The 23,026-nt window shown below is 37.4% G+C and overlaps 1 protein-coding gene across 5 annotated transcripts in view; it reads right to left on the bottom strand.

Moving 5' to 3' along the window:
• FAM13B (family with sequence similarity 13 member B) overlaps positions 1 to 23,026 on the bottom strand; it is a 144,551-nt gene that overhangs the window by 47,532 nt on the left and 73,993 nt on the right. For 3 of the 5 annotated variants that reach the window (XM_032425107.1, XM_032425106.1, XM_032425108.1), the window contains 7 exons: positions 14,268 to 14,434; positions 12,824 to 13,015; positions 12,192 to 12,404; positions 10,797 to 10,974; positions 10,350 to 10,491; positions 6,595 to 6,690; positions 4,029 to 4,189 (listed from right to left, as the gene is read on the bottom strand). In XM_032425107.1, the coding sequence (XP_032280998.1) occupies positions 4,029 to 4,189; positions 6,595 to 6,690; positions 10,350 to 10,491; positions 10,797 to 10,974; positions 12,192 to 12,404; positions 12,824 to 12,980 (947 nt within the window). In that variant the 5' untranslated portion in view covers positions 12,981 to 13,015; positions 14,268 to 14,434. The remainder of the gene's footprint in view (positions 1 to 4,028; positions 4,190 to 6,594; positions 6,691 to 10,349; positions 10,492 to 10,796; positions 10,975 to 12,191; positions 12,405 to 12,823; positions 13,016 to 14,267; positions 14,435 to 23,026) is intronic. The other 2 variants (XM_032425109.1, XM_032425110.1) reach the window with 1 other exon arrangement.

Here is a 23,026-nt window from a genome sequence, read left to right as displayed (position 1 = left end):
CACTTCGGTGGTTCAGTTGGTTAAGCATTTGCCTTCAGCTCAGGTTATGATCTCTGGGTCCTGGGATCGAGTCCCGCATCAGGATTCCTGCTCACCGGGGCGGCTGCTTCTCTCTCTCTCTCTCTCTCTCCCCCTCCCTCTGCCCCACCCAACCGCTCATTCTCTCTCTCTCTCTCTCTCTCAAATAAAGTCTTAAAAAAAAAGAAGAAGCCCCAGCACCAATAGCCCATAAAAACAATACTGAAATTTCCATTTCTAAATTCCAAGTTTTAGCAAAGCATTAAAAGCACAACTGTGGGGATGCCTGGATGATTCAGTCAGTTAAGCATCCCACTTTTGATTTCAGCTCAGGTCATGATCTCGGGGTCATGGGATCCAGCCCCGCGTCAGGTTCCTCTGGGTGTGGAGCCTGCTTCGGATTCTCTCTCCCCCTCTGCTCCCCAACCCACACGCACTCTTTCTCTCTCAAAGAAAAAAAAGGGGGGGCACAACTATAAATGAATGCCAATTAACTTTTTGATGTGTAGTTCTGTAAACACGAGCATAAATTAAAATTTGCCTACACCTCAAGCCTACCTAAAAGATTATGAGGCACAAATTTAAGAAAAGTTGAGAACTTTTTCAAAACGCTCCCACCTCTCTTTAAATTTTTTAAAGGTCGGGGCGCCTGGGTGGCTCAGTCAGTGAAGTGTCTGCCTTCGGCTCAGGTCATGATCCCAGGGTCCTGGGATCGAGTCCCACATTGGGCTCCCTACTCAGCAGGGAGTCTGCTTGTCCCTCTCCCTCTTCCGCTCCCCCCCACCTCATGCTTTCTAATAAAATCTTTTTTTTTAATATTTTATTTATTTATTTGACAGAGAGAGAGAGAGCACAAGCAGGGGGACTGGCAGGCAGAGGGAGAGGGAGAGGGAGAAGCAGGCTCCCCGCTGATCAAGGAGCCTGACGCAGGGCCTGATCCCAGGACCCTGAGATTATGACCTGAGCCAAAGACAGACACCCAACCAACTGAGCCACCCAGGTGCCCCAAATAAATAAAATCTTTAAAAAAAATTTTTAAAAGGTAAAAATTCCCCTAAAATCTGTACATTTAAATAGCAAAGCTAAATAACAGATAAATATGTGGATAAAAAACAATTCTTTATCTATGGATAAAAGGTACTTTGAAATTGATCTTGAGATTTCCATGGAACTCATGGACAGACTGATGCTTTTTGTGTACTCTAAGCTACTTAAACCTAAACCCCACCATTTTTTTCTCTCTGCAGTCAGGTCAAACTGTCACAAAATATGACTAATAGCAAACAATATAAAGAAATAACAGATGTTGGGGTGTGGCTCAGTCAGTTAAGTATCTATCTGCCTTTGGCTCAGGTCATGATCCCAGGATCCTGGGATCTGAGCCCTGTGTTGGGGCTCCCTGCTCAGCAGGGAGCCTGCTTCTCCCTCTTCCTCTGCCCCTTCCCTCCACTTGGGCACATGCACACATGCTCTCTCAAATAAATAAAATCTTAAGAAAGAAAGAAAGAAAGAGGGGTGTCTGGGTGGCTCAGTCGTTAAGCATCTGCTCGGCTCAGGTCATGATCCCAGGGTCCTGGGATCGAGCCCTGCATCGGGCTCCCTGCTCCGCGGAAGCCTGCTTCTCCCTCCCCCTCCCCCCTGCTTGTGTTCCCTCTCTCGCTGTCTCTCTCTCTGTCAAATAAATAAAAATTTAAAAATCTTTTTCAAAAAATTAAAAAAAAAAAAAAGAGAAAAGAGAGAAAGAATGAACAGATGCATAAACAGACCAATCAATACCACCGCTACATAAATATTTAAACCACTGGTTGTCAAAGGATGGTCTGTGAACCAAAGACCAAAACTATTTTCATAATATTTGCCTTTTTCACTGTGCTGACATTTGCATGATGATACAAAATCAATGGTAGAAAAAAATGCTTGAGGTCTTATCATAAATCCAGGCAAGTGGTACCAGACTATACCATGGCCACTGCATTCTTTACCAGAAAACCACCTGTAATTTTTTTTTTTAAAGATTTTATTTATTTGACAGAGAGATAGCGAGAGCAGGAACACAAGCAGAGGGAGTGGGAGAAGGAAAAGCAGGCTTCAAGCCATGCACGGAGCCCGATGTGGGGCTCGATCCCAGGATGCTGGGATCCTGACCTGAGCTGAAGGCAGGCACTTAACAACTAAGCCACCCAGGTGCCCCGCCACCTGTAATTTTTTTAAAAGGGGACAAGTCCTTGATGAAGAAGCAGTAAAAATTATTAATTTTACTCAGCCTGAATACACTTCATTTCAGTATTTGGTGTGACAAAATGGGAAGCACACATAAAACACTTCAGCTGCATAGTATAGTACAATGCTTGTCTTGTCTGAACTGCGAGCTGAAGTTTTATCATGGAACTTTCAACTGAAAGATAGGCTGACAAAAACTATGGTTATTCCAACCTAAGTATCTGGCAGTCTGAGCAAGACTGAGACTTCAAGAAAAAGCAAGTGACAGTACTGATAAAATATGAGTTTTCAAGCAAAAATTTGAATTCTGGAAAATCTTATTTTTACCGTGAACTCATTAATGTCCCAGTACTTAAAAGATGTTTTTGATATAATCAGTGTTGATATTAAAGAATGTGAACTGTTGATATTATGTAACAAAATGTATCATCATTTGGAAGAACTGAATAACTCCCTGAAGCCGCATTTTCTAAATGCCCAATATACCATGTTACAAAATCAAGCATGAATAAAATAATCACAGCACCAGAGAGACTAAAAGATCAGAGCTGAAAAATTCACAGATAATGGTTTCAGGTTTGTAATACAAATAACTTTGAAGAAGCTGCTACTTACTATGTTTTGGCCTATTATCAAAGAAGAATGGACACAATTATCTGGAAAGGCTATAAATGTTCTATTTCCAACTACCTACTGGTGTGATGGCAAATTTTCTTCACATACTTTAACCAAAATAACATAAAGCAAGGAACGCAATACAGAGGAAAATGCAAGAATTCAGCTGTCTTCTACTAAGCCAGACATTAAAGACATTTCTACCGTAAAAATATAAAACAAGCCACTAAAAAATTTTTCACTAAAAAGTTTTTTGGAGATTTTGGAAAACACAGTTACATTTAAAAATTTTACATTAACAGGGCCCCCAGGTGCCTCAGATGGTTAAGCGTCTGCCTTCGGCACTGCCTCGTGATCTCGAGGTCCTAGGATCGAGCCCCATGTCCTGCTCCCGGCTCAGCGGGGAGTCGGCTTCTCCCACTCCCTCTGCTTCTACACCTACTTGTGCTCTCTCTCTCAAATGAATAAATAAAATCTTTAAAAAAAATAAAAAAATAAAAATTTTACATTAACATGTAATGGGTTTATTGCTACTTTAAAAATATAAATTTCTCAGTTTTAATTCCTAATATAGTAAATGCCAATAGTTATAATCCACAGAAACAAAAGTTCTTTGGGTCCTAAATAATTTTTAAGTGTGTAAGGGGGTTATAAGATCAGAAAGTTTGAGAATTGCTGACCTAAAACTAATAAAGGAGGAGGAATTTTTCAATCAAAAAACTGTTAGGTTAAAAAAAGAAAAAAACAAGGGGCGCCTGGATGGCTCAGTCGGTTAAGCGTCTGCCTTCGGCTCAGGTCATGATCCCAGGGTCCTGGGATCGAGTCCCACATCCGGCTCCCTGCTTGGTGGGTAGCCTGCTTCTCCCTCTCCCCCTGCTCATGTGCTCTCTCTTTCTCTCTCTCTCTCACTCTTTCTCTCACACAAGCAGGGGAAGGGGCAGAGGGAGAAGCAGACTCCCCACCGAGCAGGGAGCCCGATGTGGGGCTCCATCCCAGGACCCTGGGATCATGACCTGAGCCAAAGGCAGACGCTTAACTGACTGAGCCACCCAGGAGCCCCCATACACAAATCAATCTTTCACACATTGTTACAATTTGCATGATTTAGTGTTTCAGTGTATCTACATCTAGAATAAAATGTTCAAAAGCTAAGGTTCTTTCAACTGAAATACCACCTTGTTGACGCTGTAACACTATTTGGTTCCAGGATGTTTTCAGTCATCCTTAATTGTACCACCTCTGCCATGTCACTTGATTTTTCTGCACCCTCTTCTGGAAGTTCTTCTATATGTTCCAGCTTTTCATCTTCCTCTTCTTCCTCAGAAAGTTCATTAACCTATATAAATAAGAGAAAATTGAAAATCAAAATTTAATACAACAGTTAATTGACATTATCTAAGATACACTATTCTAAGAAAATTTTAACACAAACAACTCATTTTTTACTTCATTTCCTAGGACCAATTTTCCTAATGGAATAAATAATTGCCAACTCTCCCATATTAGAAGAAAACGAAACCAAACTTAACATTTTAAAGCACAAAGCGATGATTACCTTAGTATATCACTAAGAATATGAGTAAGAATGTAAACAACGAAAAGCCTGCACACTGTAGTTAGTTAACATTAAAAAATCTTCATTTCTTAACCAATCAGTTTTACAAACTGATAGTTATAAAGACTTATAACTGACCTCTCCAATTTCCAGGTGCATTTAACAAGTGATTTTAATATAGGATAAGCGCTGGAAAAGGGCAGAGAAATTTTGCCTTAAGGTGTTAACTATGTTTTAGAAAATGTCAGCTAACTTCTAAATGATTCAGATGGAGTTTTTCATGAAGAGACTGGACCTTACAAGGGGGAACTCATTGCTTTGGTCAGTAGCACAACTTAAGGCTATAATTCTCTTTCTGGCAGGGGCTATAAAATGTCTTCCATTATCAAGCTGGCTACATAAGTGAACAATCACTCTAATAAAAAGACAATGAATAATATCAGAGAAGGAAAACCAACAAAATATTTCCAAATGAGAAATAACTTTTCAAGCTACCCCAAAGAAGAAACTAGCCATAAATTGTCTTAACATCTTTTATAATTTAATATTAAGTCATTAAAAACACTGAGCAGTAAAAGTATACCTTTATCCATTCTAGCCAAATGCACTGGAAATACCTAAAGTAAATTTACCACTATGTGTAAGAGTGGTGCTCTTTCCAGACAGTCAAACATAGTTGCTAGAATACCCTCAGAAAGTAAACTTTAACCAGAAGATAGGTAATTTGTCTGTGGCATTCTACCACACTCATAATCAGCAAGTACAGACTGCCTGCTTTCAAGTGTAATACAGTAAGTACTTAAAAGCCAGACTCTGAAGGCAGAAAGATATATGTTCACATTCCTACTGTGCCCTTTACCACCCCTCAACTTACTTAACTTCTCCAGGCCTATGAATAAAATGGAGATGCTGTACATACTGCCTACCTCATAAGGCTAGTTGAAAGGATTAAATAATATATGCAAACTCTTCTAAAGTGTCTACACATACTAAGCAATAAATAGCTATCATTATAACTGGAATTGTTATTTCTATATAGCACAGAGCCTAGTTTCTACATGTAACATCACTTTTTTTTTTTTTTTTTTTTTTTAGAAAACCAGACAGTATTTGCCACCCAAACTAAAGCGGGAGCTCTCAACCACTGGTGTATCAAGGTCACTAGTTATCTGGGTTACTAAAAATTCATTATTAACAATAATACTTAAAGACCTCAATTTGTGAACCACTTACTTCATATATATAAACCATATGCAGCAGATTCAGCTGAATTTGTTGTGCTTCTAAATGCTAACCCTCGTCTATCCCCTATCATGTTGAACAATGATGAAAATACTAAAAATCATTAAATGATTAACTGAAAGGTAAGATTTATACACAAAGGTAAAAATTTCATATGGTAAATCAGTTTTTAAACTGAATCAAATGGAAAATAACCCTCATTTTCCTTGTATGTATTTAATAAATTAATGAAATTCAAGAATATACTTAACATCCACCTGGTAACTCAAGCAAGAAAAAATAACGGCAAGAAGATATTGTTTTCAGAGATATTAAATGGGAATTACTGTGGCTGATCAATAAAGGTTTGGGCACCACAGTAGAATATTAAAAAAAAAAATTTTTTTTTAAGATGGTCATTTAAACTGAGAATAAATATTTATTCACTCCACAAATTTCTAGTACAGAGTACTGCTATTTTTAACATGCTACAGCATGTTTTAAAAACTAGTTTGTGCCTACAGTCAATAGCTCTTAGGAACTACAAATACCTTATACTCAATTACACTGAGTATATTATATTCAATTCAATAAGCTTTATGTACACTAATTGACATTGTCCAGTATTTTCACCAATAATCATCCAGTAAGATAGGACATGAAAAGTAGCCTAATAGGATTTTCTTTGCCCCCATCCCATCTCCCAGGCCTCCCAATATAACTTCCTGCAGTAAGAAATGACTAAATTAGTTTGGGTAAGAGTAAGTCTTAAAAACTTAAAAATGCCATCTCTCACCCCACACTTCAAAAGTTCTTAATCCTCTCCTTGTCAACCTGACCTTCTGCTTATCAATGCTATATCTGTTCCTAAGTTATTCTGAACCTGCCCTATATATGCAACTGCCTCAACTCCATTCATGGAAAACCACTCACTCCACTTATGGAAAACCCTCATCCATACTTACATCTCTTCTTTCTTTGACTGCTGTAATTCCCTTCTCTAGGGCCTCGTGAAATGCCTGCTCTCCAGACTCCAGCTTGTGGAGAACGCTGCTACCTGCCTTCTCAAATGTATAAAGAAACATAATTATCACCTACATCTTCAAACCACTCTACTGAATTTGCATTCATGTAGGGATCCCATACAAAGAACCTGTCCACCAACTCTGGGTCATTTCTCAAACATTCCCTAGTCATCATCGCCAGTCATCTCTCTCACACTATTAATAGAAATATCTACCACCTTGAAAAGGTCTAGCAGCCAAATACTTGCATTAATGGGATGAAACTCCAAGAGAAGAGAGCACGAGATTAACTTTGCTTCCTTCAAATATCACAATCAGAAGAAAAATAATCAAAGCACTGCAAAGATGGACCAGGTCTACCCATATCTTTAAATATGGGGATAAGAAATTAGCAGTATTTAAATTAGGCCAATTTGAAAATACAACCAAAATGCGCTAAGTTTGAGGAAATTTTACTTTCTTTTTTTTTTTTTTTGGAAATTTTACTTTCAACTCAATACATTATCACTTCAGCCTCACAAGTCAAATTGAAGTTATTACATCTGCTTCAAAGAAAGCAAGCTTTCAGATATCTGTTCTACTATTGTAACCTATAGTTCAGAAATGTGATTAAAATAGATAAGAAACCAGATTCAGGTAATTAGCAATATGGGCCAAAATAATGAAATATACATCCCTGTCTCCTACAACTCACAGCACTACTCCATTTATTGAGTATATTCTACTCAATATGCTAACATCCTCTTTTCTTTTTTAAAGATTTTATTTATTTATTTGAGAGAGAGGGGGTGAGAGCAGGGGGAGGAGCAGAGAGAAAGGGCTGCAATGAGCACGGAGCCCAACATGGGGTTCAATCTCATGACCCTGAGATCAAGACCTGAGCCGAAATCAAGAATTGGACACTCAATTGACTGAGGCACCCAGGCACCCCTAACATCCTCTTTTCTATCCACAGGCAAATCTATAGAATTCAACATTATGTCCTGGTATTAATTAACCACTATTCTATTTAATGTAAAGCACAACATATGTTAAGTTTTCTTAACATTTTCTAGTGTTTAAAGAAATATAAAAATACAAATGCATTACATGTGAGTTATTCCACTGTACGTAAGGAAGCTGAAGGTAGCAGAAATATCAGAGAATTACACCACAACATAAAACATAGTCAAGGCATACCCTGAAGACTTCAGTCATCAAGATATAAATATTAGGGCAAACTGGCATCATCATTTTCTTACAAGTCAAATCATCTTAGAAATGTAGAAAATGAGTAACACACACGTATGCATATTATTTCATTTTGAGCAGCCATTAATTTTAACTAAAGAAATCACTAAACTAAAACATAATTTAAGATTTTTTTTTTTTTTTAAATAACCTCTACACCCAACTCAGGGCTTGAGCTTACAACCCTAAGATCAAGACTCGCATGCTCTACTAAATGAGCCAGCCAGGCACCCCTCAACTAAAACTTAATTTAAAGAAAAGAAGTGGCACACAAGTCCCCAAAGATGGGATTTCTTGCAGGCATCAAGAGACATTAATGATTTAAGGAATATCTACCTCCTTGCCCTCTTCTTGTCATTTTCTTTATTTTTTTTAAGTTTTTTTAAGATTTTATTTATTTATTTGAGAGAGAGAATGAGATAGAGAGAGCGTGAGGGGGGGAGGGTCAGAGGGGGAAGGAGACTCCCTGCTGAGCAGGGAGCCCGATGCAGGACTCGATCCTGGGACTCCAGGATCATGACCTGAGCCAAAGGCAGTCGCTTAACCAACTGAGCCACCCAGGCGTCCTTGTCATTTTCTTTAAAGCAAGAATAATTTTGAAGAGATGTGTCAATTCTTTATTCTAACTAAGTTTTTAAGTCAGGAACTGTATATGATAGTTAGAAGTTCAAAAAATATGCGAAAAGTTCCATGGATCACTGATTCTGGCTACACATTCTACCCACCCACTTGGTTTACTTCACAAATGTATACATATGCACACTGTTTTCATCCTCAGTTTATACATCACAAACTGCATGTTACAGTTTCCTTAAAGTTCCTGGCACTTGAAAAGAAAGGGGGGGGAGGAAAGGAAGGAAAAAGGGAAAAAGGGAAAGAAGGAGGGAAAATCAGACAATGATATGAATGCTTACATAAAGAAAACATGGAAAACTAAGGAAGGTCTCAACTCCAAATATTAAAAAGACTTATCCATTGAAGTTCACAACAGTACAGAAACTCTTAAAAAAAAAGATGGGCTACCCAGAAAATAAAACTCCTAAATTCACATTATCAGAACCAAGACTTGTAAGAACTAATGAAAATCTGTATGATAAACTACTTTTAGTAGTTGCTGCCTCCTAATCTAAAAACAAATGAAGAGAAGCCATCCAATGTGCATCAATAAATAATTACCATATAATTAATCATCAAAACCTGGATACACACGAGAGTGAAAAGAAGAGCTACTAATAATTACATGAGAAGGAGATATAAACCAGGACTCTTCTGAAAAAATGGGGTATACTATCACCTTTTCAAGTGGAGATCAGTACAATAAATCAAATAAATCATAATGTTGCATCCATACAATAGAGATCTATGCAGTGGAAACAAAAGAATATGCTCTCTATATTCCAGTAAGAAAAGACTTCCCAATACACTATTAACTGACTTAAAAAAAAAAAACCCATGTTGCAAAACAGTGTGTGCAGTATGCTACTTTCCTGTTAAAAAACTAAGCAAATATTTACTTACGTTTGCATAACAAAACTCTGGAACAAACAGAGAAAACCAACATGGGGGCAAAGGAGCAGATATGGGTAAAAGCAAGAAATTTTACTGAATATTTTTTTTTTTTAATCAGGTGAATGATTTACTCATTAAAAAAGTAGCAACCACACCCCATGCCCAAAATATAAGTAACTTCATAGGTTTTAAACTAATAAAAGTTTGTTGGACAAATTATTTCACTTCAGTGCAAAAGAAAAACCTCCACATAGACCTAAATTATAAATTCTAAACATGAAAAGTCTGAATTAATGTGGCTTTACAATAAATTACTGTGCATCAATATTCTCATTTCATGAAGGAGAAAGTAACCAGGTTCTTGTACTATCTCAACCATCAAGGCATAGAACAACAAAATATAATGTAGCCAGAAATTGGATGTTAATTTTCCAAAGTCACAAAAGTTAAAAAACTACCGTGATGCTTCCCAGTACAATGACTGCACCGGTCTACTGACTTGTGACTTTCATCAAGAAAAACTTCCTATTTTTTAAAGTTTGTGTGAACTTTGTATTGAATCTATCCCTCCACCTTCTATTTCTCACCCTTTGCCTACATTCTTATATGCTAAGTTTCTTTGCAAAAGCAAAAAAAACAAAAAACAAAAAACACCACCCTATTCTTACAAAATAAACAATGCTTAAATTAGAAAGAAAACATGCAAACCCCACAAAATATCTAACATATACTCTGCCTTCAATACCCTTTCCTTATTACTCAAATTGAGAACAACTTATTCAGAAAAAAATACCACATTCATACATTACATGGATGTGTCACCCATGATTACATATAATAACCAAGAGAACTCCTTTGTTTAGCACTTAAAAGTTCCACCTGAGTTTGTGCCAAGCCCGAAAGAGCATATTCTTTAAAAATTCTCCCTCCAAGTAGAGTATTTAAAATATTCTCACCTGTTCGGTAATTGAACTCAAATCATTAGATGAGAAATCTTCCTCTTCATTCTCAAAAAACTCATAGTAATTTTCCAGAAGTCCAGCCATTATCCTGCTCACTATTTCTTGCTCTTTCAGATCTTCCACATCTGTGTAAATGCTAAGAATAAAAGTCTAAACTGAATTGAGAGTCCTTAAATCAAATACAGGTAAAATTAGAAGACAACCAATGAGTCACTCAATAAACCTGAGCAATTTATGTCATCATTCTGTGCCTCAGTTTTCCCATCTGTAAAGCCTACCTAATTTGTACCCTCTTCACAGAAATGCTGGGAGGATTAATCAGATCTACTATAAAAAATAATGGTTCACCAAGCAACCTATGATCCTTGGCAGATAGTATAATAACTCTATTTCACAAATTCAATTTTTTTTGATTACATAAAAATTTGTGGAAAAACTTACTGGAAGACATCTGGACCAAAGACAGCAGCCAAAGAGTTTGCAGACCAAATTTCTTCATGATGTGATGCTACATTGGCTAAAAATCTACACAGAAACTTTAACAAACTGTAATTAACAGGTGGAAGCTGCTGTAAAAGGAACCTCAACTTTCTTCCAAATTCATCTTCATTATTATAATCTATAAAACATAATGACAGGTTTTTTTTAATGAAGTAAAAGCAAAGCTCAGATATTTTGCCAGGTTCACATTACCCCACCCACATCACCTTTTTACTATTAACAATTCAAAATCTCTTCACTTCCTCTACCAGAGGCCAAATGCCTCAGAGCTTCACATTTCACTTATTAAGTGGAAGAGAAGAGTTGGAGAAGAAGAAACTCAACCCCCCAATTGCTGAAGGATGTTTTCCTCATCTATTACTCATCGGCCCAAATTCTCTAATTTATTTTTTTTTTAATTCTCATCATACTGTCTCTTGCATGACTGTACCTGTATTTCCAAAGCACTGCCAACTATAAGAAGTCAGAATGCACTGACCAATGCTAGTCAACAACTATGATTGAACAAAGAAGATTTAACCCACACCACTGAAAACCTAACCCAACAAATACAAATCAGCCTTTTTTTTCTTTATTTGGCTTAAAGTCTGATGTCCAAATTGATATTTTATTTCCTTCAGGCAGGAATCCAAGAACAAGCTCCAAGTATATTCTGAACCTGGAATCAAAGCTGTCTTCTGGTTTTTGCTAGGACATTCTATCAAACCAGGGATAAATAATATCTAATAGCAACATCACCACTAAGGAACAGCACTATTACTGGATATTATGCCACACATACCACTTTATATGTATTTCTCTTTTTTTTTTTTTTTTTTTTTAAAAAGATTTTATTTATTTGACAGAGAGAGACACAGCAAGAGAGGGACTACAAGCAGGGGGAGTGGGAGTGGGAGAGGGAGAAGCAGGCCCCCCGCCAAGCAGGGAGCCCGATGTGGGGGCTCGATCCCAGGACCCTGAGATCATGACCTGAGCCGAAGGCAGACGCTTAACGACTGAGCCACCCAGGCGCCCCTATATGTATTTCTCTTCTTTCCCAACCCTCCTCTTCCTTGTTCTTGTCTCCTGCCTTTGCCTCCTCCTCCTCCTCCTCACCCTGTAGCTTAGGCTTCCTAAGACCAATCATAAAAGTAAACAGGACTACAGGGATCTAAGAAGTTGCCATTCCCTTGACTAGACCATAGAGACCCAAAAAGCATATGTCCCCAAATGGGAACATGAGAAATGAATCTCAGAACTACAACAATTACTGTTTACATGTCAAAATGTCTACAAGATAAAAAGACTTTGAAATTAATGGTAAATGACTGATTGGTAAGAATCAAATTATACTACCTTGAGAAAGCTGCATCAAGTGAATATGCAAACTGCCAGGGATAACAGGTTCAGGAAGTTCTTGAAGGAAAAACCTAAGAAGACTAATAGCTGAGGGTACATCTGCTTCCTTAACCAAGTCCACCTCTTCTCCACTGTCGTATCTCTGCCGAAGCCACTCCACTGTCTCAGCATTTCCATTGACTTGAAAAAGTCCTTGTTGCTCCAGACCTCCTATATTAGTTCAAAGTAAAAATTAAATAAGCTTCAACTTAGACTACTTGGCCGTATATATTCATTTTCCAATCAACTTAAAATACTCACTTTTGAAAAGCCCTTCTTGGCTCTCCTTACTGGGCTAAACACCTTCAAATCACACATTTAGAAACATACTATCTCTGTCCTGAGGGATAATCTATTTTATCCACCCCACCTCCATTAAAAATATTCCTATTACCACCCCACTAAAAAATGCTATATGCTGGGCATTTCTAAGTATATGACTTTACATAAGAAATTTCTATCATTTTTCCTTACTATATTTTGGACTTTCCACACTGGAAAAAAAAAAAAAAGGAAAAAATCCAAGGTCAAAAGGGATAAGTTGTGTTTATTAAAACAAAGGCTAGCCCTCAAGGTAAGGAAATGTATACCATGTTCCTCAATATAGTCCACAACGTGGCGGACTATGAACGGAACCTCATTGTCTGGATGTCCTCCCTGCTGCAGCTCATCAAGTGGAATTCCAAATATTTTGTTAGCAAGAACGGAGTTGCAGTTACTCAAGGAAGGGGAGGAGCTCTTCCTCATATCTTTTTTGCAGCCAGAAATCAAAGCTGTCTTTTCTGCCAAATGAAAGACAAAAACAAAAACAAAAACAAAAACAAAAAAAAGACTAATAATCAACAGGTGACAATATGATTAAATACATTACAAAAAATGCTTTACACCTGAATGTTTTTTTTTTTTATCATTACGTATGTTCCAGTTTTCAGGCTCACAATGTATTCTATAAATAAAGCTCAATACAATCATCCATTTTCTCTACTAGTTTGTGCATTTATCAAACAATGGCAAATTCATCATTAAACTTAACAAAGGACATTAATGTCCCAAAGACAAATTAAGGGGCAAATATGGCTCCAAGAGGACCTTTACTGACCAAGCTTAATGACACAGGTAAAAAGCCAAACCCAATCATTTCTGGACTGTGCTATATGAAGCACATCTAACCTCTTGATTTATAAGCACCCAAAACAGGAGAGAATCACTTTTTATAAAGTACTGGGCTAATAATCACTTTTTATCAATGATGGGCTAGTAAGAACAAGATCAACCAGCTCTTATTTCTACATGACAGAGCAGCCAAAATGTTTTTATAAATGAAGGAATTTTTCAGTTCTAGACATCAACTTTCAAATGGGAATGTTCATCAATCCTGCTGTTTCATTAATTATTGCAAAGAAAAATTTCCACAGCCAGTCTCGCTCAGAAGAAATAAGTTATTTGTCTTAATTTTGTAGGAATAGTGATCAGTAAAGCAGTGAGAGAAAACAGTGTTTCAAATATCTTAAGTATCAGAGAACAAGTATTCCCAAGAAAAATTTGTTTCCTAAAATACTTATTACTTTATGTGGGAAATTAGTATTTTCAAAAGAAAAACTTTTTTTTGAAAAAAAGTTGTTAATGAACGAAATGACACCAACTGGGCTTTTTTTCACCACACCAGAGAAACAATTCCTTTCTCACTACAAGAGAGAACAGAGTAAAACAATAAATCTACTCAATATTCTAAAGTTTGCAAAAATAACTTCTATATAAGTTACATAATAGCTGTACCCCAGTTGATCAAGAGTGTCGCAATGTGACTGGGAAACAATCCACTCAACTTACAGAAACAACAGAAATCAACTCAGGGGAAGCAAAAATGCCATAAATTTATACAATTTAGACAAGCAAAATCCATTCTTCAACATATCTGGTGCCAGCTAATAACTACAAAACCTCAAGTTAAAAATCAAATAGCAGCAACAGGAGATAAATTCCAAAATTCCTGTGGATTTATACAGCATGGGAGTTACCATTTTGAAAACTTACCTTTGAGTACTTAAACACCTAAGTTTAAAAAATGGCTTCTGCACCAGCTACCCTCACTGAGCAAGCATCCTTTTGTCATTTATGGCTGTTTGAGATTATGGCAGAAGATCAGCCTGTAGTTCCTCATTGAAGAAACGCAGAACTCGATCAGTACTTCAGCAGTTAATCTAGAAGAAAAAAAACAATCCTTTTCATTTCCTAAACCATCTCATACTATGAGAAGCAACTAGAATAAGCAGTGAAGTCCATTTAGGAGGGTAACTATACTGAAAACCATTCTTCTGCCTGAAAATTTGCCTGTGACCTAGTTAGAGGCAAAATCTTGCACAAGGTTTCAAATTATGATGGCCAACCTGGACAAGAATCTTTCTGGTAAAAACAAATAAAGCATTACAAAGGAGAATCTTTAACAGTACAGATCTTCAGAGATTACACCACTCAAATAATCCATTTTCTTCAATGGATCCTTCATTTGAACACACACACACCCCGCCCACCTCCACTGGGTCCTCATATACTTAGAACAAAACACAGAAACATTTTCACATCAAAGAAATGAAGACATAATTTTAAGCTTGGAAAAGCACTTACGTACTTTATTCTTTTCTTTGTATACAGCAAATATTTTTTTAGCAAGAATGCAGTTGTCTGAGCTTTCTGGTTTGGAGAGACTATAGCACATGTTGGAAAAAAGCACTTAACAGAACCAGAAAAGCTAACATTCAAATATTAACTCCACCATCCTATACATGTGACCCTGAACAACTCCCATGTCTTCATGTCTCTAATCTCAGGTTTCCTTTTTATAAGAGTAATAACTATATAGCTGTTTAACTGAGGTAATACATGAAGGTAGTAGAGAACCAGTTTTCTTTCCTCCTTGTATTAAACGTTAAAAGACCAGCAAACAGGCTGGGGAGAGAGGAGACCTGCTTGACAATGCGTTTAATATTTGGTCTCATCTGTGAACTATTATTTCATCACCCCCTGTGAATTCCAGTAATCTACTTTAAAAACCTTTTAATAAGCTCAGGAAACTGTGCTACAGCACTCTGCTCAAGAGAGTCCAGGTAAGCAGAAGAGTATTATCATTCAGTGTGGTTTTCAAAAATGTCTTATTAGTAACATATACCTCCAGGAGGAACATGAAAAATGGAGGGGAAGGAAAACCACATTCCCACAACAAATCTTCGGCAGATGATTACTTCCCAAACATCCTGAAATGCCTGTTAAAACATGTAGCCTATTCATCTGAAACACAACTTCAAAGTTAAGTTACAGATCTTTTAGAGAGGTTAACTCCAGGGATAAAATGTTTAATGAACTTATAGTAAAAGTCAGGTTGATACCTTCATGACATAAAGAAAAAGGGGATTTGCTTGATGTACAATAAATGAACACTCATTAGAAGAGTTTTGTCAGAGGCAAGTTCTATGTTCACTAAAATGGGTACTCAGTGTTTCTGTGCCTTGTTAATGAAACCAGGAATCAGCACAGTGCAAAAGCATTTAGACTGGAGAGTGGCCCAAAATAACATTCCTGCAAAATGCAAAGTAGTTTTGACATTATTTAATCCTGTTCCCCACTCCTTGTCAGAGCTTAAATCGTGTAAATATTCCCTTTCTATCTGTAGTGGGTCCAACAGTGTTCCCCAAAAAACTCATGTTCACCCAGGAATTCAAAATGTGAACTTACTTGGAAATAGGGTCTTTGCATATGCAATTAGTTAAGGATCTCAAGACGAAATCATCCTGAGGGCACCTGGGTGGCTTGGTTAGTTAGGCCTCTGCCCAGGGCCCTGGTATCGAGCCCCATGTTGCGCTCCCTGCTCAATGGGGAGCCTGCTTCTCCCTCTCCCTCTGATGCTCCCCCTGCTTGTGCTCTCTCTCTGGCTCTCTCTCTCAAATAAAATCTTCCAAAAAAAAAAAAAAAATCATCCTGGTTTTTGGGTGAGTCCTAAATCCAGTGACTGGTGTTCTAATAAGGAGAAGATAGAACACAGAGCTGGAGGAGGCAAAGGAAGATTCCTCCCCAAAACCCCTGGAGGGAATATGGCCCTGCCCACACCTTGATCTTAGCTTTCTGGCCTCTCTAGATCTGTGAGGAAAAAATTTCTATTGTTTTAGAGTTATCCTGTTTGTAGTAATTTCATTACTACAGAAAATTCATGTGACATCTAAACTACAAAATCCAATTCTCAAAGAAAATAGTATCAGGTACCATAGAAAAATGTCCCAAAGAGATCTGATGAAATGTCTTAGAATCAATAAAAGCAAAGAAAGCAGTTAATCAATAAAAGGCTTGACACAAGAGAATACAATGTTCAGACTTTCAAAATAACCGATTTCCAAAAGCATGATTTTATTATAAATCAGAACAGCAAAATCATTTTAAGATTTTTTTTAATTTTAAGTACAATACTCCCCCCCCCAACATGGGACTCAAATTCACAACCCCAAGATCAAGAGTTGCATGCTCTACTGACTGAGCCAGCCAGGCACCCCTAAAACAGCAAAATCATTTTATATACAAATGACTGTTGCCTCCTATAGTGGTACTGACAACAAATAAGAAATCATTTTGAATTTTACATCATGAGACAAGAGTGATTTAAAAAAAAAGGCAATTAAATACCAATTTTCAATAACGGTGGGTGATAAGTACATTCAGGAAAGTGTACCTTCATCTACCAGGCTATCAACTTGAGTTCTGCTGAAGATCAAGGTATTTCTGCATTCCATTCAGTTCCACTTATATATACATATATATGATAGCAACATACACACTTAATAGCACAGAATCTTTTTTTTTTAATTAACATATAATGTATTACTTGTTTCAGGGGTACAGGTCTGTGATTCATCAGTCTTATATGTAATATCCAGTGCTCATTACAACACATACCCTCCCTAATGTCCATCACCCAGTTACCCCATCCCCCCACCCAGCTCCCCTCCAGCAACCCTGTTTGTTTCCTAAGATTAAGAGTCTCTTATGGTTTGTCTCCCTCTCTGATTTCATCTTGTTTCATTTTTTCCTCTCTTCCCTATGATCCTCTGCCTTGTTTCTTAAATTCCACATATCAGTGAGATCATATGATAATTGTCTTTCTCTGATTGACTTATTTCACTTAGGATAATACCCTCTAGTTCCATCCATATCATTGCAAATGGCAAGATTTCAGGTTTTTTGATGGCTTAGTACAGAATCTTTTAAGTTTTAAATACCTAATAAAATTTGTAGAGAGGAGCTTTTTAAAAAAGGTAGAGAACACCAACATCAATACAATGGACAAATAACTGAGCTCTCACAATATGCCAGGAACCGGGCGCTTGGGTGGCTCAGTCGGTTAAGCGACTGCCTTTGGCTCAGGTCATGATCCTGGATCGAGTCCCACATCGGGCTCCCTGCTCAGTGGGGAGTGTGTTTCTCCCTCTGACCCTCCCCCCTCTTGTGCTCTCTCTCAAATAAATAAAATCTTAAAAAAAAAAAAAATATGCCAGGAACTATTTTAAGGGCTTTATTATTTTTCTTAAAGATTTTATTTATATATTTGAGACAGAGTGAGAGACAGCGCAGAGGGAGAGGGAGAAGCAGACTTCCCACAGAGCAAAGAGCCAGATGTGGGCCTCGATCTCAGGACCCTGATGTCATGACCTGAGCTGAAGACAGACGCTTAACCGACTGAGCCACCCAGTACCCCTTAAGGGCTTTAAATGTATGAATTCATTTATCCTTACAACAATTCTATGGATGCAGATACTTTCACTATATCCATTTCACTGACAAGAAAACCAAAAAGCATTGAGAACTTTCTGGGGTGATAGAAATGTTCTGTCATGAATATGGTAGTGGTTTCATGCTTAACACACATGTCAAACTTACTGAACTGGACATTTAATTGGTGAACGTTATTGTATATAAATTATTACTGCATGTAAATTATACTTCAAAAAAACTGAAAAAATTAAAAAGAAACCATACAAATAAAGACATAACATCACTTTAATAGGTTATCTAATACCAAACTATTTTCATTATAGAGTATGTCATTTTTAAAATATACTTCTCTATCCAAAAAAGAAAAATAAAAGATCTCTTTCAACCACATTTCAAGAACCTATCCTATTCGCCCTAGTATGTTATCCAGCACATTTAGAAACTACTACATTTTCTATATAGCAATAAAAAAGAAATTAAAGTTGGACTGAAGATTAAGTCTTTTCAAAGCCAACAATTTAACAAAACAATGTAACAGTATTAAGATTCGATCTGTGATATACTAATAAAGTTTTATCGTTTTGCAAATAAACCATCTGTGGTTAAGAGCAGCATCTGCCAAGATGAACTGTCATTTTCATGTGAAAAAGTTCTACTTTCGGGGCGCCTGGGTGGCTCAGTAGTTGAGCATCTGCCTTCAGCTCAGGTCATGATCCCAGGGTCCTGGGATCAAGCCCCACATCGGGCTCCCTGCTCTGCAAGAAGCCTGCTTCTCCCTCTCCCGCTCCCCCTGCTTGTGTTCCCTCTCTCGCTGTGTCTCTGTCAAATCAATAAAAAAAATCTTAAAAAAAAAAAAAAGTTCTACTTTCAAGATGAATAGAAAGGAATGAGAAAATTCACTTTTGCCCTAAATGCTTTTTGATAAAATAGGATACAATTCACACAGAAAAATTTAAAAGAGCTACCTCAATAACTGCTAAAGCCAAAAAGAAAAACAAATCCCTATCACTAGTTTACTATGAGGAAAAAGTCAACAGGCAGCTGGGCCTCAATAAAGATGGTAAACTTTGGGAAAAGAGATTTACATTTGTAGACAATTACACTATCTGAATCTAAGTCAATGAACCAAAGTTTAAGGCAAATAAATTTACCCCTGCTCCTTATATTTAGGTTTTCATTAGCAAGCTCTAAACATTTCATCAAAGCAAAGGAAAAGGCACCTCTTCATTCAGAAGGCACCATCTTCATTCAAACTGAACAAAGATAGCTCTATGAAGGTTCCCAAAATGCTAAATTAGTGATTCCTTCCGGATCTGAAAAACTGACAAGGCATTAATTTGTCTGAAACCCTTAACACTACACCAAACAAACAGGCTGAACAAATGTCTCAAGAGCACATAAAGTTACCTGTGATATGTCCATAGATGCTATTTTGATCAAGGAAAACACCAAGTCAATTAAATCTATTATTAAATTCATACTGACTGTGCCATTAAGTATTATAGGATAAAACAGAATTCAGGATTAGAAGTATTTTAAATTAAAGAGCTATAACACTCAAAAGTTTAGGAACTTCTTTACCTTAAAAAAAAACAGAAAAAAGAGTATGAAGTACACCTTGTGACAATTTTTACCCCTATGCCTGAGGACTTGTTCATCTGAATGCACTTTAACATACTACTTGCGAGTACAATCTTCCTCCATGGTCATTCCACAAAACCACAATGAACAATGGAATTAAGCCTATTTTGTAGGACTACAGTTGCCAAACTAAGATACTAGATATAGCACATATATTTCAAAGACTAAAACACACTAAATGTAAACCATTTTACCTTGAAACAACTTATTATTCCTCTCTTATTTAACATATTCAGGCAAAAACTGGTTGTCCCTGTAGATTCAAGCTACTGGTAAACAGCCTGGTTCATTTTGAAAAACTCTCAAAAGGGTTTCATGACCACGGTCAGTTATTTTATAACCTCCAAACATGATTTCAAGCTATCCCAATCAAAACAAAGTAATAAAGCCAGAGGGAGATGAAACCCCTGTAACTAAGTCCCCTCATCTACTGTCCTCACTAATCTCCTCAAAACTAAAATCTAACCCAAATCCGCCCCTGAACAAAATTCCTCAATTGTTTTCCACTGCCTAGAGTCCCGGACTCCAAATTTTTGATCAGGAAAAAAATTATGAATCCACCCTTTATTTTTGCATTGTATGCATATTTCTAAACTAGAGTAGTAAATAATATACTAATATATTATACATAATAAACATACATAAAAATAATTTTAATACATAAAAACAAATTGTGGGGCACCTTGGGTGGCTCAGTCGGTTAAGCATTAGACTCCTGGTCTCAGCTCAGGTCATGATCTCAGGGTTGTGAGATCCAGCCCCGTCAGTGCAGAGTCAGCCTGGGATTCTTTCTATCTTCCTCCCTCCCCATTTCTCCCCTCCCTCCCCCTCGGGCTCTCTCTCTCAAATAAATAAAATCTTTAAAAAGTCAAAAAAAATTTTTTTACTACTACTGCTACACACACACACACACACTTTAATAGATCATCTTGTCCTTCCAAAGTGTGAGCATCTCATGACACCAAAAAGCAAACCGATTAAAAAAATAGGGAGGGGACCTGAATAGACATTTTACAACAAAGGCATACTGATGGCCAACAGACATGTAACATCAGTCTAACCAGGGAAATGTAAATCAAAACCACAATGAGATATCACCTCACACCTGTCAGAACGGCTAGCATCAAAAAGAAATAACAAGTGTTGGCAAGTATATAGAGAAAAGGGAACCCTCTTGCACTGTTGGTGGGAAAGTAAACTTGTGCAGCCGCTATGGGAAACAGTATAGAAGTACCTCAAAAAATTAAATACAGAAATACTGGGGTGCCTGGATAGCTCAGTCGTTAAGTGTCTGCCTGCCTTTGGCTCAGGCCATGATCCCAGGGTCCTGGGATCGAGCCCCGCATCGGCCTCCCTGCTCGGCGGGAAGCCTGCTTCTCCCTCTCCCACTCCCCCTGCTTGTATTCCCTCTCTCACTGTGTCTCTCTCTGTCCAATAAATAAATAAAATCTTTTAAAAATAAATAAATACAGAAAAGCATACAATCCAGTAATTCCACTTATGAGTATTTACCCAAAGAAAATGAAAACACTATTCTGAAAAGATACATGCACCCCAATGCTTACTGCAGCATTATATACAGTAGCCAAGATATGGAAGCAAACTAAGCATCCATCAATGAATGAATGAATAAAGAAGAATGTTATATACAGACAATGAGATACTACTCAGCCATAAAAAAGAATGAGATCTTGCCATTTGCAACATGTATGGACCTAGAGGATATTACACTAAGTGAAATAAATCAGAGAGAAAGACAAATCCACACAATTTCACTTGTATGTGGAATCTAAGAAACGAAACAAAAACCAGAAAGACTCAAACACAGAGAATAAAATGGTAGTTGCCAGAGGGGAGGGGAGTGGGGAGAGGGGCAAATAGATGAAAGGTATTAAGAGGTACAAAATTCCAGTAATAAAATAAGTAAGTCACAGAGATGAAAAGTACACCACAGGGAATACAGTCAATAATAATGTGATAACTTTGTATGGTGACAGATGGTAACTGTACTTATTGCAGTGAGCATTTCCTAATGTATATAAATGTCAAATCACTATGTTGTACACCTGGAACTAATACAATATTATATGTCAACTATACTTATATTTAAAAATTTAAAAAAAACAAGTGCCAGTACCTCACTTCTGAGACCAGTGGCCTAAAGCACTGTTTCTCTAACTTCGTCTGGGGATGGGGAGGGGTTTGTTCAATATACAGAGTACAAAGCCACCACCCCAATCCAGCATCCATGAGAACATGGCCTGGACCTCATGTTTCATTCTTCTTTTTTTTTTTTTTTTTTAATTTTTTTTATTGTTATGTTAATCCCCATACATTACATCATTAGTTTTAGATATAGTGTTCCATGATTCATTGTTTGTGCATAACACCCAGTGCTCCATGCAGAACGTGCCCTCCTCAATACCCATCACCAGGCTAACCCATCCTCCCAACCCCCTCCCCTCTAGAACCCCCAGTTTGTTTTTCAGAGTCCATCGTCTCTCATGGTTCTTCTCCCCCTCCGATTTCCCCCCCTTCATTCTTCCCCTCCTGCTACATTCTTCTTCTTCTTTTTTTCTTTCTTAACATATATTGCATTATTTGTTTCAGAGGTACAGATCTGAGATTCAACAGTCTTGCACAATTCACAGCGCTTACCAGAACACATACCCTCCCCAGTGTCCATCACCCAGTCACCCCATCCCTCCCACCCCACCCCCCACTCCAGCAACCCTCAGTTTGTTTCCTGGACCTCATGTTTAATAAGCTCTTCAGGTGATAACAATGCATAGAAAGATTTAAGAACCTCCAGCATACAAACTAAACCCTAAACTCCATTGCATGGCCTACAAGTACTTTACCTACCAGTAAAATCTCCCTTCCTGCCACTCTTTCACCTCACTCTACTCTCCAGCAATACTTAAGTTACTTGAAGTCCATAATCCACAGCTCTCAGGCTCTACACATACCATTTTCTGTGCTTGAAGTGGTAACTCAACACCATAACCAACCACTACCCTAACCAATCCCATCCAGTTCACCAAACTTCTATTGATACTTGAGTCCAATTCTAATTTCCTATCAAACCTTGCCTAATTTTCCGAAGCACACAGTTCTTCTTTGCTCCTAATATACCATGACCTTTTTAGCAATTATCTCACAGAATTTAAGTATGTCTATCTCTCAATGGAGAGGATCCGTGAAGGTAGGAACCCTGTCATTTCATCTTTGTAACGCTAAAGGCCTCACCCAATACCTGACACATAATTTAGTTTTTTAAATATATGTTGAATAAAGACATAAAGAAGAAACAATACTGTCTATTCGAAGTTAAGATTAACAAGAAGGGGCATCTCCTTAAGTGATTAAAAACTAAATAAAAGATCAAAAATGGCTGC

The sequence above is a fragment of the Phoca vitulina genome, unplaced genomic scaffold (assembly GCF_004348235.1).
Source record: "Phoca vitulina isolate PV1807 unplaced genomic scaffold, GSC_HSeal_1.0 scaffold32, whole genome shotgun sequence".
Lineage (NCBI taxonomy): Eukaryota > Metazoa > Chordata > Mammalia > Carnivora > Phocidae > Phoca > Phoca vitulina.
The sequence above is the reverse complement of the archived record's forward strand: the minus strand, read 5'-3'. Positions and strand labels throughout refer to the sequence as shown.